This window comes from Camelus ferus, chromosome 8, assembly GCF_009834535.1.
Source record: "Camelus ferus isolate YT-003-E chromosome 8, BCGSAC_Cfer_1.0, whole genome shotgun sequence".
Taxonomy (NCBI): domain Eukaryota; kingdom Metazoa; phylum Chordata; class Mammalia; order Artiodactyla; family Camelidae; genus Camelus; species Camelus ferus.
The window spans coordinates 14,396,766-14,415,535 of NC_045703.1; the positions used below are offsets into that span (position 1 = coordinate 14,396,766).

General features: G+C 41.9%; 1 protein-coding gene across 1 annotated transcript in view; it reads left to right on the forward strand.

Annotated features, from left to right (window-relative positions):
• EYS (eyes shut homolog) overlaps positions 1-18,770 on the forward strand; it is a 1,185,765-nt gene that overhangs the window by 1,148,838 nt on the left and 18,157 nt on the right. The window contains 4 exon segments of the mRNA XM_032484469.1: positions 8,038-8,220; positions 10,805-10,971; positions 11,784-11,928; positions 17,548-17,722. Of these exon segments, the coding sequence (XP_032340360.1) occupies positions 8,038-8,220; positions 10,805-10,971; positions 11,784-11,928; positions 17,548-17,722 (670 nt within the window).

The window sequence follows — 18,770 nt, forward strand, 5'->3', positions numbered from 1 at the left end:
CTGAGCTGTGGAAAAGATTACAGGAGGACGAGGGGTGTAGGAGCGCAGTGGCTGCATCCTTGGCTAACACCAACAGCAGCCTGGCTGCAGAAAGTCAAGGTCAGACCGGCCCGTGTCTCCTGACCATTCTACAGAAATGTGCCCGTCTGTGCAGGCACCCCCAGCATGAAGACCCAGATGAGGCCCCTGCAGCCTACACTCAGAATGGATTTAAGTGGGGGCTGCTCCTCCTCTCTTCTCTGCATTGCAAGTCAATGAAAATCAAAAGTGCTGAAAATCACGTATTTATCACTTAGCATTTTGTTCTCTTGTGATTTTCCTCAATGAGTCAAATGACTTGATCCTTGCTTTCTTTGCCCTTTTACCAGATGAAGACCCTGCAATGTTTTGTGTCCTAAACAGTACTCGACTTTGATAAAGAAGCACATGATCATTTAATATGAATTTTCACTCATAAAATTGGGTACATGCAGGTTCTAGTCTATATATTTGTTAAGATCAACTTAAACCTGAAAAGATTGATGCTTTCAGAGGGATAATTTTTTTCAACTCAGATAAATAAACAGTTTCTTAGAGAAAAACATTAATCCAGCAAGGAAGTACTTTTAGCAAGTTTACCAATTACTGTAGCATTGATTAGTCAAAATGATTCAACTGGTAACTGCAGTAAACCCATGGCTTATGTCTGTGATTAAATGACTTGGCCAATCAGGTCTGAGTTTCTTATCATTACGTATTTGTAAGACAAAGGGTAAATGGGAGAATAATGAGAAAAAAAGTCGGGAGAGAGAGAATATTTCTGAAAATTAATACTAGATTGTAACCAGATCCTGACTTCAATTGAACCTTCACTGCATTAAGATTGTTCAGTGTGTCTGACATCTACACACTCTCCACAGTTATGAAGTGTTCTATATGCCTTCCCTTGCCTTATTCTGTCTCTATTCTTGAGAAATCAAGGATAAATCCAAGGTAAGGATAAATAGTGTTAAATGATCCCAGCTTGGCTGCAATGATGTTGCTGTAAACCCTGAATGTGAATGTGAAGCACAGATGGTACGTAGAAACACTCAGCAGCAGAAGCATGGCTCACGTCTCAAAATGCATGAATTACTCAATGTGAGCAGGGCTTCCTGAACGGCTACTTGGGTCCTTATCTTCTGAGGAGAGCATGATATAAAAATTACTAAGAACAGGGCTTCCTATTCATTTCTGAAATTTAAAAATTTGAAGAGCAAACAAGAATCATTTACAAAAGCTCATCTATTTATATATTTTTAAATTAAGTTTTTTTTTCCTGCAGGCTGAACAATAAATATAGGATTTTTTTTCTTTTTTTTAATTAATAGACTTTATTTTTTAGAGCAGTTTCAGGTTCACAGCAGAATTGAGCAGAAAATACAGAGAGTTTGCACACAGCCCTCCCCACCCACACGTATCTACTCCCCTACCCTCAACATCCCTTATCAGTGTGGCACATTTGGTACAATCAATGAACCAACATGGGCACATTATTATCAACCAAAGTCCATAGTTTACATTAGAGTTCACTCTTGATGTTGTACATTCTATGGGTTTTGACAAATGCATAATGACATGGAGCCACCACTATAGTGTCATGCAGAGTAATTTCATTGCCCTAAAAATCCCTTGTGCTCCATGTGTTCATCGCTCCCTCCTTCCTCTCCCCCCAGAGCCCTGGAAACCACGATCTTTTTATTATTTCTGTAGCTGTGCCTTTTTCAGACTGTCATTTGGTTGAAATCATACAGTTTGTAACCTTTTCAGATTGGCTTCTTTCATTTAGTAATATGTCTTTTCAGTTTCTTCCATGTTTTTCATGGCTTGATAGCTCTTTTTTTTTTTAACTGCACATATATTTTTTAATTTACGCATATGTACTGTTCATTGTTTCTAAGAACATTTAGAGCTTTAGCTTTTAAACTTACATAGTTATCAAAGAAAAAAAGCCAACCACAAAATAAGAATTAATTCAAAAAGATGCATACATCCTGCTATTAACAGCAATATTATTTACAATCGCCAAGATATGGAAGCATCCTATGTGCACATCAGTAGTTGAATAGATAAAGAAGACGCAGCATATTTGTATGCAGTGGAATACAGGTCACCCATAAGAAAGAAGGATATTTTGCCATTTGCAGCCCTTCGTTCACTTTTTTCTTTTTTCACTTCAAAAACCAGAATTTTATAACTGGCATAAATATTTCCATTGCATCATAAACAACAAAATACCTAAAAATAAACTTAGCCAAGGAGGTTGCCTATACTTAATAGGCAAATATAGGATATATTTTTAATTCCCTTCTTCTAATGGTAGCACTTTGGTCCTGAGTAAGGGATTTACTGGGAGGGAATTAACTCTTTCCTGCCTCTGATGTTGGCCCTTAGAGCATAGCAGGTGTGTCAGTGGCTTGTAAGTTAACGCAGCTCTTTGAAAGTCAGCATTTTACTGCCCGTTTAGATTTGCGTCCATAACTTAACACCTGGCACGAAACATCCGATCTTTTCCAGAGGGCAAACCTGAATATTGCACCTAGTGATTTAGTCTCTAAAATGACATGTTGTGATTCTCTTTGCCACTCTAAAGAGGCCAAGGGTATTTTTGAATCTCGTCTTTTTTGTCCTTGTGTATGAAATCAACTTGAAATTGTTAAAATGAGACTCTTTCTGCCCCAAGTCTTGAAGCTTTAGAGAAAGAAAAGCTGTCATGAGGGTGAATGGCTGGTAATTCTGCTTGCTGGAGTGCATCCCTGTCAGTCTCCAGGCAGGTGGCTTAACGCACACCTTGTTGACAGCAAACACCAAAGGGGGCTTTCCTGCAGGAGTATCACTGTGGCTGCCGTGTCCAGTGGGTCTCCCAAGTCCTTGTCAGGCTTGCTGCCGTAAGAGTTGGTTTTTCCTGTAGCAGCTGTAGCCACTGCGTTTTAAGTTGACTGCCTGTGTAAGCTTTAAAAATACAATGTTGAAGAAATGTACGTTTCAGGGGTCTTTCTGTCTGTGGGTTGTAAAATGCCTTCCCCTTGTTGCTGTCTCCTTACCTCTCTCCTCCATGACTTGTTATAATAAACAAAAACTTTTGAGAGAAAGGCTTCTTTAGGATCCTAGACTGAGCTACTGGATTTTGGTCTAAATCAGTATAGCGAAAGGAGGTCGGAAAACCTCGACAGCCATTTCTCCCATGTGTTATGTAATTAAGGAACTACACAATTTTCCTTCCTGCAAATCAAAGGGTTTAAGGTGCCTCTCTGACAACATCTAAAAGCTGTTTTGGTTACTGAACACGTGCCCTGTTGGCACAGGAGAGTATCAGAACATGTGTGCCGTATACACAGGGTTGCAAAGTTATGGGTGTATTAAGTAAAGTCTAATTATAGCTTGATTAAAAAAAAAATTCCCTTGACAAAAGTCTATTTCCAGAGAAACAGCTTTTGTAAGAACAAACTTAGAAATGATTATATCCCAAATGTGCTACCTGGGAAAATGGAAAAGTGTTGCTCAAAGCATTTGTAGGTATAGGAACAAAAGAATAACATCTTTTTTTTTTTTTAACTCTCCATTCTCTAGACAGAGTGAAATAGGGCACTGCTCGCCGGCATGACAACTGGATTGTCTATCTTTGCCTGACCTTTCCCAACAACGAGCTCTTTTTAATTACGAAAAATGCATTTTGACCATAGTGCGTGGGGTGATAAAAAGGATTTTCTCTCTTTTCCATTTGTCTTTTTTTTTAATAACAACTTCTATGAGACACATTTTTCTTACCATAAAATGTACCCTTTTAAAATGTACTATTCAGCATATCTATTGCTAAATTGTATTACTACCTAATTTCATCACTAATTTCAGAACATTTTTGTCACCCTAAGAAGAAACCTGCACCCATTAGCCTTCACTCCTCATTACTCCCTTGCCCCAGCCCCTCGTAATCATGAATCTACTTTCTGTTTGTATGGATTTGCCTATTCCAGGCATTTAATATAAATTGAATTATGTAATTTATGATCTTTTGTGACTGGCTTTTTCCACTTAGTTTTGTGCTTTTGAAGTTCCTTCCTGTTGTTGCATGTATCAGTGGTTTATTCGCTGTCCGTAGGATTCTAAAATGGTACAGCCCACTTGAAAAACAGTTTGACAGCTCCTCAAAATGTAACAGTTACCATACCATCCAGCAATCCCACTCCTGGTACACAATCCAGAGACACGAAAACATACGTCCCAGCAAAAGCCTGTACAGGAATATTCATAGTAGAATCATTTATGATAGCCAAAAAGATGGAAGCAACTCAAGTGTACATCAACAGAAGAATGGGTAACAAAAATATGGTACATTCACAAAATGCAATACAGTTGTCTTTTGACTTAATTTTTCCACATTTTTGGCATAAAGAATCTTTCTAAGTTTTAAGTAGCCAAATGTATCACTTTTCTCTTTCTGCTTCCTTTTATTATACCAAGTTTAGAATGGCTGTAAATATATTGACCCATGCTTTTTATTTCTAAAGCTGTTATGGTTTCATTTTTTAATTTAATTTTTTTATCCACCTGGAGTATGGGGTATTTATTTGAGGTGTGGAGTAAATTAAAAAGTCCTCCTTTACTCTAATTACTATTTTATCATACTGCTTACTGAATAATCTTTTTCTCACTAATCTGAAAATCCACTCTTACTGTAATAAAAATCTCCCAGGTGCATTTTTGTGTTATTCTGGACTTTTAATGTGTGCCTGCATACATTTCAATTAAAATCACATTGGAATGATAAAATAATTCAGTGGGAATTGACAAGTTTAGCATATTAAACTTCCTATTCATGAACCTCATATATATTTCTACTTACTAGAGACTTATTTTATGTCCTTCAAGGATTTGAAAGTTTTCTTTATAGAAATTGACTATTATAAATTATAATCATATTGTAAATCAAAGGGAGAAGAGATTCAGGCAAGTTATCTCCCTTTGTTTCCAACTCCGATCTGTCACATATGACATGTGTATCCTAAGGCTGGTAGACAACGTGATGGAAGTCGGGTCCTGAGTTCTAGGGAGAGGCCAGCAGGTAGGTTTAATTGTTCATTGTGACTTCTTCCTTGTGCATCAGGCAAGAGCCTGGAGATGAACATCTGAGAACTCAGAGACAAATAGGAAAAAAGTAGATCCAGGACAAAAAAAAAAAAAATGTGTAAGAATTTAGTGCTGATATTAAGTAATTATTTCAAGTCTATATCATAAAATTTTAAACAACATGGTGAGGGAACCATACAGATATTTCATCACATAAAAGCCAAACATCTTTGTCAAAAAATATCAAATGCCTCAAGAAAAATATTTAGTATTTTTGGCTCACAAGTTACAAAAAAGACATTATTATCAAATATTAAATAGAAGACAACATTTATAAGATAAAACTTATGAAATGGTAATTATGTTTATATAACTTAGTTTTGAAAAACAACTGACTTTTCTGGGGGGGTGGGGGGCCCTGCCTTGATTTTCAGTGTCAGTGTGCAAAATATTATCTGAATGTTTGAATAGAACCTTAAGTAGAATCTTAAACCTAAAAGAATTAAGATTCTAATATCTTCACCAAAATCCAGAAACATTCTTATTCTTTAGTGGCAAATGACTAAAAAAATTTTTTTTAATTTTTTGAACAAGTAATGATGGTGACAGTGTAGAAATTCTGTTTCCCCACGTCACCCAATAGCTCCAATTTTTCCCTTCATCACATAAGAACAGAACAGTTAAGACCTTAGATAAGCAATAACATCAGAAAAATAAACACAAATATATATGCCACTATGCTAAGCCCTTTATATGTGTCCATTCAACCATTTGAGAAGTATGTATTCTGTGCCCCCTTCTACCGGGCACTGCTGCACATCCTGGAGTTTGCGAAGGACAGGCAAGCTCTCTGGCCTGACTGGAGAGAGAAATAATTTAAAGTAAACGGATAAACAGCATAGAATGTAATCAGATTGCAGTAAGCAAAGCAGGTTAAGGAGCTAGAGGGTGATGGGGACAAGAGGAGAGTAAGAGTTTAACAGGTGGTCTGGGAAAACCCCTGTGAACAGGGGACACTTGAGCAGAATCCTGAAGGAAGTGAGGGAGCAGGCCACGCACCTTTGTGGGGAGAATATATTTTAGGCATTAGAGCCTCAAGGAGAAGGAGCCCTGAGCTGTGAGCATGTTTGGTGTGAGAAACACAAAGGAGTTAGCACGGTGGGAGCAGAATGAACAAGAAGAAATGGACATAAAATAAATTTGGAGAGAAGGGGCTTTCGCCTATGCTAAGGAAATTTTTTTTTAATTCAAGTGAAAACACTGGAGGACTTTTAATGTGCAATTAATATTTAAAAGTCTGCACTGGCTACAATCTGGAAACAAGACTACACGGGGACAGAGGCAGCAAGGGAGACCAGTTAAGAAGCAAATACAGAAATGCAGCAGAGAAATACAGCTAGAGAGGGAGCCATGCATTGAACTTTGGTGGCATTGCGGGAGGTGGTGAGAAGTAGTGGGATCCAGGATCTATTCTATGAAGACGATGTTAACAAGACTTGCCAATTGTCTGGTTGAGGTGACAGAGAGAAACAGTTTAAGGACAATGACTAGTTTTCGTTCCAAACAAAGACAGGGAAGACTGAGGAAGAGATCTGGTTGGGGAGGCTGGGTTAGGGACTGGGTTATAAAAATAGGAGAAAGAAGAGTTCTGCTTTGTGCACGTTCAGTTGGAGGTTCCTGTTGGACACACAAACGTATGTCAAATAGCTAGTAGGTACTTGGATACACGAACCTAGAGTTCTGGGAAGAAGCCAAGGACAGAGACCAATGCCCAGGAGCCATCCTCCTGGAGATGGCGCACATGATGACCAGACAGCAGTGGCAGCTGTGGGTGACCGGAAGGCGAGGAGGAGCAGTTCAAGGCGGAAAGATTACCAGGAGAAAGCACTTGAAGAGAAAAGAAATAATCAGCCATGTCAGCTGCTTCCGAGACATAGGATAAGATAAAATCAGAGAACTGACATTGACTTTAGGAAGATGGTGGTCACTAGCAACCTAACCTAAGAGGCTTCAGAGGAAAGATAGAGAAGATCACCTAATGGAATGAAATTCAGAGCAATGGGTAAAAAGTTCAAACAATCAGCGCAGATGCTGTTTGGGAAATTCTCCCCATGTGGTGAGCAGAGAAGCAGGAGTCGCTGGAGAGGAACGCAGAGTTGAGGAAAGCTGTGTTTTCAGATGGACATGGTCGAGCTTGTCTGATGTGGATGGGAATGACTTAGTAGAAAAGAAAAATTCGGTGGCTCCTGGGAAATGGAAAAAAATTGCTGAGGTGATGTCCTTGACTAAGGGGTAGACCCAATACCGAGGCAGAGTCCACATTGTAACCAGGGGGAGGGCAGGACGCGTGGATCAAATGAGGGCATTGAGGGTGGGAAGATTTCATGATGAACGGATGGGTACTTCTCTGTTTTTAGAGCTCATTTTTGTCAGTGAAATAAGAAGCAGGATCATTAACCAAGAGAGAGAAGATGAAGACCAGGTGTCAGAAGAGAAGGGGTGTAACTCAGTCTCCCTGGAGACTGGGAAACGCAGTAGGACTGCAGGGCTGGTGCCAGAGATTTGCTCCCCTCCAAGTCATATCCACAGCTTGGATGCCAAACTAGGTTTACCATGCACCTAGGCAAATACTTTGACTGCCTGTGATCTTTTCTATTCCTAAAATTAATCTCCAAAATATAGGGTTTTGCTCTTTAAGTAAATTCTTCATTATGTAGAAAGGGTATGTGCATGAAAAGATTATATACAGGATCTCAAAACACTACACTTCCTTTGTTCTGGTTTTGAATTCCCTGTGGAGTCCCTCAGTGGCTCAGTGCTGCCGGGCACGTGAGTACAAGGAAGGGGACAGTGAACAGACTATCTGGTTCGGTGCATCAGCAAAACATCACCCTCTTCTGACAAGTCCACGTACAGGTTTGTTCTGACCACTTGGTTTGGGTTCTTCCACAGCTGTTAACGTCACTCAGCCCAGGTTCAGCGGGATGGATGCCTTTGGATACACCTCGTTCCTGGCTTACGCACGGATCCCAGACATCAGCTTCGATTACGAGTTCCGCTTGCAGTTTCAGCTGGCAAACCACCACTCGGCGCTGCAGGATAACTTGATATTTTTCACCGGACAGAAGGGCCGTGGTAAGATTCCTTGAACCCTCTAGGACTCACTAGCGTCTTTAACAATACTTGGGAGACTCTTCAGGTACTCTGGCTGTGGCTGAAGCAGGCGTCGGCCTGATCAGCCTCCTCCTGTCTGCTGCCCTGAGCTGTGCCTTGCCCGGCGTGTGCAGCCGTCCTCGACCTCCCGAAGCCCAGTTCGCACTAGGTTACCTCTTATAATCGGGGCAAAGATCCTGCAGGCAGACGTGAAGTCAGAGGAGTGAGCTTATCGACGTGTCCCTCCTCCTTTTCTTTCCGTTTCCACATAGAAAGAGAGAAGGGAGATTCGCAGAAGGAACACATTTTGCCATGTGTGGTGCAATGGGACTGGTTGCCCTCAAAGAAAACTATTTCAAATTAAGCAGTAAGAAATTAACAAAGCACTCAATCTGTAGCCACATAGTATGTGCCCTACAACTGGTGCGAAAGCAACTTATAGACCCACTATGCATGTGTGCGATCAAGGAAAAGCACATATGTTTTACTCTCAAGTCAGCAACTAACTAGTTAGAAAATTAATCACTTTATCTTCTCTGAGCTCAGGGTCCCCAGCTCTGAAATCAACATACTGCACCACAAAACCACCTTTCTCTCAACCACCAGTGATTCTGTTGCGCGAGGGGGACTAACATATTCTGTTCTCTTCAACTCACTCAGTGCCCGTTTCTGAATTAACACGTGTCTGAAAGGAGCCACATCCCAGGTGAAGTGTGGAGTGTCAGCCTGCTGCCCCAGTCTCGGGCACACTCTGCCCTGCCTTGGAGGGAAATGGCTCTCAGCGTAGTGAAGGCAGCAGGCTCTGAGCCTGGGAGTGTAGGTTTGGACCTGGTCTCCACCACATACAAAGTACAAGTCTAGATGCTTAGTGTCTCTGTGCCTCAATCTCCTCACCATTCCAATGGGTATAATGTAGCAAATTCCCCAACAGAGCTGGGAGGACTGACGTGGTCAACATGAGGACTCCATAGCACTGAGCGCTGGACACACACACACATAGCTTGTCTTTCTCCCCAGGATGCCTTCTCCAGCCACGCTCACAAATGCAGGTGTTACCCGACCCGACCCAGACTATTGTCTATCTCAGCCTTCAAAGCCCATACCTCAATTTTCTATTTGGTAGACAGTTGTTTCTTGTCTGCCTCGACTATGGGAGATTTAGGCAGACAGAGCCCAAGCCATCCCTCTGAATGAAACCTTATATACCCACACAGCACACCGCCTGACACCTAGCCAGCTCTGAATGAAGAAATAAAATAACCACAATAAGAACAGATGTAGGTCGTATAGGTCAGCAACTCTGTTGCACAAAGGCTCTCAGAGTGGCCATTCTTTGGGGTTTCCAGTTCAGATGCCATCTTCTCCGTTAGTCTTCTCCCCATGGCTACCCTCCCTCCACCCTTTTGGTTCATCTCTCCTGCTCTGAGCACTGCTGGCCTGCCCTGCACTTAGAGCACAGATCCTTTACTACAGCGTTTGTTGGCTACATCCCTCTCCTCGTTCAGGGAGAGGCTGTCCCAGTTGTCGTGAAACCACCCACAAAGCCTCAGGCAGTTTTAATAAATACCTGTTGAATGACCACTGGAAGGCAGGGAGGAAAGGAGGAAAAAAAGAAGGAATTCCTGCCCCTAACTGCTTCTTTACTCGGCATACCACTCTATCCTTCTCGTTAGAGAAGGAAAAAAGCTGGCAAATGAAAAATTCAAATGAGCACTGTAAATCTTGCGTCTGTCTGAATCCTGAAAGATTCAAAGAGGAAGAACCCAAGCAAAGGATAAACACTGGGCCCATGAAAATGCTGCCACTAAATGCCTCTTCAGTCCTCTCCTGCTACAGATTCCTTCAAAATCCTCCAAAAGAAATAAATTTAAAAAGTAAAATCTTTTGTTTCAGCCCCAGCGTTTCTGAATTCTGGGATTTTTACATGTGGCACTCTCTGGTCTTCTCACATCTCTGCTTTGTATGCGGGGAGATGAATGCTAATACTGCACTTGCCTCTGTAGGTTGACAGCATGGTAAACACAGGCTAGACAACCGGCAGTTACATTGTGTAGATCCATCTGCCAATCAGCCAAAAGGAGAAATCTGAAACATACAATTCCATATTGCACCACCAGAGGGGGCAAGAGTACCAGCTAAAACTATGCAAGTGGGCTCAAGGCTTCCTAAGGCAGGGCTCCTCCAGGTGGGACCTTCTTCACAACTGCATCAGAATCACATGATGGTGATGTGAAAATATCAATTCCCAGACCCTCTTGAAAAAAAATAGAATTTTATTAAATTTGAGAGCAATCACCCAAAACCTCTAGGGACCAGCTAAATTAGACCATATACGGGGATGGGCTAAGATATGTAGTTATTGTTCATAACATTATATGCAGGCAGGATTCATCAATTTATGAAGCATAAAGTTATGGGTTAAAGATGGGGGGGGGGGTGGATACAGCTCAGTGTCGGTGATCACTCACTGTCCAGCTCTGTGACTCAGAGCCAGAGGGTAAAACCAGCTGCCTGGACGCTCGGGTTTCCTCCCAGCAAGCCTGCCCCTCGCATCTCCTCCTTCTAGGGCTGAGTGGCGATGACTTCCTGGCCGTGGGTCTACGCGGGGGCAGCGTGGTTTACACTTACAACCTGGGATCTGGCACAGCAAATATCAGCAGCGATCCCCTGGATTTGAGCCGTGGGATCCACACAGTGCATCTGGGGAGGTCCTTCCGAGCAGGCTGGCTGAAGGTAACGAGTCGTTCCTCCGTCTGTCCCGCTGACTTGGAGTGCTGCTGTGTTACGGGTCTGGGCTGAGGTGCACAGATGATGAGCCGTGCTGTCCTGCCCCCACCAAGTTCACAGACCAGCACACAGAGCACAAGACTAGGGGATGACTGCAATTAAGTGGCGTGGAGATAAGTTAGGGGATGACCAACTGATAAGGTGAGAGAGGATTCAAGCAATGCTTCTCAAGAACGGTGACGCTCAAGCATAACCTTAAGTGCACAGCAGCTCAGAAAAAGATCAGAGGCTCGTGTGGGCTTAAGGAGGTTAAGGAGTTCAGTCTGGCTTTCAGGTGAAGGCAGCAAAAGATGTAGTTAGAGGTAGACAAGGTCTATATCATCAAAGGACTTACCTGAGAAGTTTAGATTTTCACCCAAAGACATATGGAGAGCTACTGAGAAATTTAAGAAGGGAGCGGAGTACCGTGGTCAATTTCCATTTTTTGATCAATGGCTGGCGGTCATTCGGGAATGGATGGGAGAGGGAGGCAAGGCTGGATGGAGGCGGCCCAGTGGGATGCCAGCCCCTAATCTTTGAAGAACTACAATTTTGATTGAAATGCAAAACCATGACTGCTGTATTAATATATCCATGGTAACACACATCAGCAGAGACACAGAGAATTGAGTGGTGAAGCGTTTTTTATTTCTTCAAAATTCAGGTCTTTGTAAGTTTTCGAGCCAGCTAAATGGGAAATAACAAAAGGGTGTCTTAACAGTTCACCCTGGGGAATCAATTCCTTTTCTAATAGGTTTTGAATTTTTTTCTTTTTGAAGGTAGATGATCATGAAAATAAATCTGTCATCTCCCCAGGAAAGCTGGTTGGTCTCAACGTCTTCGGCCAGTTTTATGTAGGCGGCTGCAGCGAGTACACTCCAGAGCTCTTACCGGACGGAGCTGATTTTAAAAACGGCTTTCAAGGTAAGGCCTGGATGGACTTTACACTATACCTGCTTGTCTCAAGACCTGAGAAAAGACAAAAACGCGCCAGGGGTATACTTCTAGTTCTAAAACCAGCAAGGAGGGTTGCTTTCTAATCAGACGTGATCAAAGTTGGATTTTAATGGAAAGCATTCATGCATCGCTTACTAACCACTGACGACCTGTGTACTAGGTGTTGGGATGTTTCAGTGCACAAAACAAGGATTCCTGCCCTCACGAGCTTCCCTTCTAGTCAGGTTAAAGGAGGGAACAGACAATAAACACTAAGTATGATGAATACATAAATTATATAGCAGTATAAGGTGACAAATTCCGTGGAGGAAAAAGCAAGTGGAGCCTGATTTGGGGGATCAGGTTGTGGGTGCTTTTTAATACAGGGTAAGTAGCATAGACCACATGGAGTCACAGTACAAACTGAAACTTCATCTAACTTTGGAATGTACTTGATATGAAAGATTAGTGATTCCTGCCAGTTGATCCATACCATCAAGATATGGCCCAAGGAGGCCAGCGGAAGCCACGAGGATTAAGGGCAAACACCATGCTTGGGCAAGGAATCATACTGCCATAGTCTGTCTCCCTGAGTTCAAAAACGAACATAGGCTCAGACCTTCCCTATAAAGCCAATTCATAGTAGAGTTGTCACATAAAGGCTCATAACAACTTTGAATTGTTATAAAAATGCATTTGGTGAAAACAAGTTTTTTTGGTGGCTCTTAGCCCCAGAATATTTGGCCAAGGGGCTGCTCGTTGTGGTGCCCTAAGCCCGTCACTCACGACCAGGCTACTCTCCATCAGAGTCCAGGAGCAGGGCTGCACGTCGGTGTGAGACCACAAACCCGTTCTGAGTTCACCTACCTGACCACACCCTTCTCCCCACCTCCCCTGTCTTCTGCCTAAATACTGATGCAGGATGCCACGCACTTGAAACATATGGAAGCAACACAGCTAATCCAACACAATACAAGGTCAGGTTTCAGTAAAATTAGTTCATTCTGCCAAGACTCAAAGAAACGTTTTCTCTGATTATGTTATCAGTGCTAATGCTCAGAAGAGTTTCTTAAAGAACATTTAAGGCACGTTGAGGCACTGTGCTCAGTGTAGCAGACAGCTCACGACTTCTTTCCCTGCAGGACTTTATCTGAAGGGCATAATGAATCAATGCGTTTTTTCAAACATGGTATTCAAAGAAAAGGACGGGTGAACTTATAAATGTGAAAGTTAGCCCACCTTCCACTCAGTGAAACAGAGACCTCGTGGGGGCTCATCAGAACTTGCCATCATTAACTCAGAGACACGGTTATGAACACTCTGGACACAGCATCAAGGGTAAGAGTGAGGACTCTGGAGCCCAGCTGCCTGGATATGTACCCCCCCCCCGCCACCTTCAGGCTCTGTGAGTCTGGCGAGTCACCTAACGTCCCCGTGACCCCCTGTGCCTCGGCTGAACGTGGGCTAATCACAGCCCTTCTCCAGTTCTGAGAGTGAGGTAGTGGGGCAAGAGCGCGGACTGCCTGGCGGGGAGCGCTCGCCATGTGTTAGCAGTGGCGACCGTGCTGCTGGTGGCAGGAGGCACGGCTCCATTTCTCTGCTCTGCGGACAGTGGCTTTGCCTCTGGAGTCAGCCCGTCTTCCAATTCAGGCTCTGCCATGTCACAGCTTTGGGACTTTTCGCCTGCTACTTACCCTCTCTGAGCTTCCACTTTCTCCTCTGTAAAATAAAAATACCTACCCCAGAGGGTGCTTGTGAGTTAATTAAATAAGATAATTATACTAAGTGCTTATACCAGAAACCAGAACATGAGAAACACTCAATAAATTAACTACTATTAGTGTTACGCCACCCTGTTGTCAACAGACTTGACGCTTTCAGATTTACTGAAGTGCAGCATTTCCGGATTTCCTTTTGTCTTATTCTCTCCCTCCTACTAGGAACTTTTCTTTATCTCTTGATTCCAAGAACAAAGACAGGCTTTTGTCAATACCTGTCGTTTTCTCCTCCAGCGTGTTAATGAGCCTACACCCAGCACACACCCAGCTGGCCCCTCCTGACAGAAACAGCTAGGACTCACACGCCTGGAAGCCAGATTCTTAGGATGCAAATCTCCGGCAGGTCTTCTTGGTAACTGCCACTTAATCCACAGTCTTATGGAAACGTCAGGCCCTTAGCCCTTAATTTTATCATTTGTCTCCTGACGTCTGATCCTTCCTTGACATCTGCATCTCCTCCATTATAGACTAGCACTTATTATGTACTGAAAATGATGCACAAGCACGTCCAACCTATCATAGTGACAGATCGCAACTGCGCTGTAAGCCTATGATTCCCAAGAGCTGATCTCACTGGCTCTAAGGAATGATACAGGATGACTTCTTTAAAATATAGATTTCTGGACCCTTCCCAGAACTGCTTAATTGAAATCTCTATGATGGGGTCTAAAAATTTGCATTTCCATAAGCCTCTCTAGATTTGGAAGCCACTGTATTAATTAGTCATAACAAAGCAAATATAGCATTTTAATAGAAGAATTGAATAATCAGGTTAAGGTTATCACATTCGTGTGTAGAATGGTGATTAAATCACACAGGAAAAGATTATCTGACAGGGGCTCTCACACTTCTACAAACACTTCAGATACAGAACTAACCCAGAAGTTCTCGGTCTAAAATACAAATTCTTACTGTTGACCAAGCCCATTTGTTTTTGGTCTGTAAATGGTCTAAATTGGGCCATTATTTTCCCTATATGCTTTAATGTTCATGAAGAAGTCATTTAACCCTTCTCCAGATTAAAAACTCTACTTATGCCAGACACAGAGGCCTTACTGTTTTATTGTCCACATAAGAGGAATTCTTCCCTCCTCACCAAAAGCATCTCTAACTACAGAACTACAGGGTTCTCATGTGGAGAGTCAGGGAGGGGATTCAGTGGGTCCCCGCGTCTCCTGAAATCACACACACAATTGTGTGTGTAGCCATGTGCATTTTTTTCTGGAGAGGAGAACCATAGCTTCGATCAATGTTCTAAGATCTGCTACTAATTGAAAATTACTTTTGACTACTGTGAGCAAGGGGAAATCTACTATCCCTTCCAACTGTTATTCTGCTGTCTCAGTAGCCGGTGTTCCCTGACAGGGGGATTATTAAACATTACTCAACTGAACAGAGTAGACAGAAAATAGACTCAGATTCATTAGCAATGCTGTAGAGATGTTATTCCAGCCTGAAAATGCCCCACACTGCCGGTACAGTAAGTTTCTTGCCAGTTTATCTTTTCTCATTCTCTCTCCCTCTCTCTCTCTCTCTCTCTCAATTGCATAGGATTTTTCAAACCAGAGCCCATAAGGCAAGAGTAATTATTTTATTGCAATAATTTAAAAATTCTCTTACTGTCAAAAAAAAAAACTATCGTGTATTTGGAACCTCACTAGTCCTTCCAATATCATAGCTCCAAAAGTCTCTTTCACAACTGTTTTAACACATGCAAGATATAGACACTGAGTACCTGTTGCAGGGTGCTGTACAAAGCCCATTCTGTTATATAATCTGCTATTTAGAAAAGAATGAAATTATGCAATATGTATTCGACAGATGACTTCCACTGTAACTGCCTTTACGCTGTATGCTATGTTGACTGACATGGAACATCTCTCTGCGAAATGAACACATATAACTATTCATATCGGTCAGATGTTCCTCTAAATATAGCATTGCCACGTTTTTAGCCAAAAAACGTATTTTAGCAGTTTCTCACAGCAAAAGTATTTTATCTATTCATATAAAAGAGAAGTGGTTTTAAATGAACACTTCAGACATTAATATATATTACAGTCATTTAAACAAAGTTTCTATTTCAGTGGATGAGTATAAAAATAACAAAACCTAATATTAGCAGCCCACAATTTTTGCTAAAAGGGAATCTTTTTTTAATAAAAGAAATAGTGAATTTCTGAGACAGTGTGGAAAGGAATACAAGACCTGCCTATTGCCAAGCATTATACTGGCTAGTTTTTGTATATTTTCTTATGCCTCTTGACTCATGGAATAGATGTATTTGCCCCCATTTTAAAGATGGAAGGCTGATAACTAGATCTGCGATCTAGCCATTATGTGGAAGACATTGTAACTGAACCCAGGCCCACCTGACTCCATCTTACACTTTTGCTCTCTGCTGAGTGCATTTCACTCTGCAAAAGGCAGATTTCACATTCCACGTGTAAGTAAGATCACCCATTATCTGTCTGGAAAAGACCTTCCTAAGGATACGCACTTGCAAAGGCAAATCCCTGGGAGAGCGAAAGGTAAATGCGACAACATAAATATTATAAGCTTCTCTACATAAAAATGAAAGAATTCATCTTAAGCAAAATTAAATAGCAGATATTAAACTGGAGAAACTATTTACGATATATGACCAATAGCTAACGTGCTCATTCTATAAAGAGGTTTTTCAAATAAATGTTAAAAAGGGTATAGACAAAAAGGTAAGCGGAGAAGGACAGTACCTAATAAGCAACTGAAAGGGGGAAATTACAAATGACTAACAAATTCCTTAAAAGATTTTCCCAAAAAATGAACGTAAATACAAAACCAAAACAGACTCATAGACATAGAATACAAACTTGTGGTTGCCAAGGAGGAGAAGGGTGGGAAGGGACAGACTGGGAGTTCAAAATTTGTAGACACTGACAGGCAGATGCAGAACAGATAAGATTATACTGTATAGCACAGGGAAATATATACAAGAACTTGTGGTGGATGACAGCGAAAAAAATGTGACAATGAATATATGTATGTTCATGTATAACTGAAAAATTGTGCTCTACACTGGAATTTGACACAACATTGTAAAATGATTATAAATCAATAAAAAATGTTAAAAAAAAAAAAAAAAAGACTTTCAAGCCCGATTAAAAACTGCAAAAGGGCATTTAATTGTTTCCTTTAAAATGAAACAGATGATAATCTCTCACGTCACGGCGTCTGTGAAGAAGCAGGCGCCCCCGTGCGTGGTGGGGCCGGCATAACTGCAGGAAGCATCTCTGACATTTGGGCGCCCTTCGCAGCATCCATAGCTTTTACCCTGATAGTTTTACTTCTTTAAATTTATGCTAAGAAAACAATTAGCAAATGTACAAAGATACACATATATCGATATTTATTAGAGGATTATGTTTAATAACAAGAAATAGAAATAAGTCAATAATTGAAGGTTGATTAAATATATTCTGAGATAAGAGAATATTATGCCATCATTTAAAAACCATTAATGCTATCAGAAAAGAGTTAATGGCATTTATGCTATACAAAGTTTTGGTATAATATATATTATTTAGTTTAATGTAGGATTCTACTTTTGTTTAAAGGAAAATACAACTAAGCATAGAAATATACTCTATATGTCTCAAAATGTTAATAATTGCTTTCTCTGGAGTGGTGAATTTGTAGATGATTTTTTATTTTTCTTTCTGTGTTACTAATTTTTTTTTTAGTATGTATTACTTTATGTTGAAAATGTTAATTTAAAAATGAAAAGTAATTGTCTTGTTTTATCTGTTTCTTCCATTTTTAAATATGAAGTATTTTGCCTCTTTTCAAGGCTGTATATTTACTATTCAAGTTCGCACTAAGAAGAAGGGCCATTTCAGAAGCCTGGGGAGTCCCGAGGGCCACCCGAGTGCTGGGCGCAGCGTCGGCCAGTGCGATGCTTCTCCTTGTAGCCTGATGCAATGTGGCAACGGCGGGACGTGCGTGGAGAGCGGGGCGACTGTATAGTAAGTGTGACGTTATCGGGAAGGAAGGGAGCTGGGTGTCTGCGTTCTCACCGGCACTGCACTCGCACAAACTAGGAACACGCGCTGACGCTCGCACTGAAAGTGTGTTTATGCAGACGCGCTAGGTGACTGGCGGACGGATCGAGGCAAACAGAAGAGGATCAGTGTAGCTCGTGTGCTGTCTTTTCAATAATGAAAGTGAATCACTACATCTCCTTCCAGGCACCAGGAGAAAGACACTATCTGAAATTCACAGCATCTAGAGTGTTGCCAGAAAGGTTCACCATGCAAGGGTTTACAAGGGCTTTCATTTGTGATTTGCTTTTCTGTTTGGGTCTGGGCGCCTTTAGAAAGGATCTTCTCTGGGTGGACCCCAGCAAAGCTGCACAATTTGACATCTGAACTGCTTTAACATGAACCAAAATGTGGCCCTGTGGAGTGGGGAGGAAAAAACAAAGGAATGCTGTCTGATAACTCAAGCTACTTCGTCCAGCACGTCCTCTGTGCAGCAGTAGTACACAGAGGGCTCTGGGCAGACGACAAGTGAAGAGGGGTAAGCTCTCTGCTTCAGCTTTTTACACTCCAGCTCTTCATAAATATCCTATGTCTCATACGTGGGTGGGACAGCTAGAAAAGTGATTTGTCAAAATCTCCCCCCCAGAATACGTGGGAAGGTACGATTCACTGCTGACACTGGCTCACGGAAAGGCAGGTGAGGAAGTGGGGTGTCAGAGTCTCCTCTGGAAGACAGGGGTGAGGCAGCCCTCTCGCCAGTGAAGTGTTAAAAGCCCTGAGCAATTGCCCTGCACCTCCTCCCCAGAACATGATCAAAAGCAAAGTGCAAAGTTCAAAGAACCGCTAACCGCTGTCCCTCGGGCTGGTGAGAAAACACCGGAAGGAGACACAGCTCCTGACCAGGAAAGAGCCATGGTGAAGACAGATGTTTGCAAGCTATCTCAGCGTCCCTCTGCAGGATGGGTATACTGCAGGATTCCTAGGAGGCAGTTTTGGAAATCTAAGCACACGAAAAAGGGCCTAGTTTTAAGAA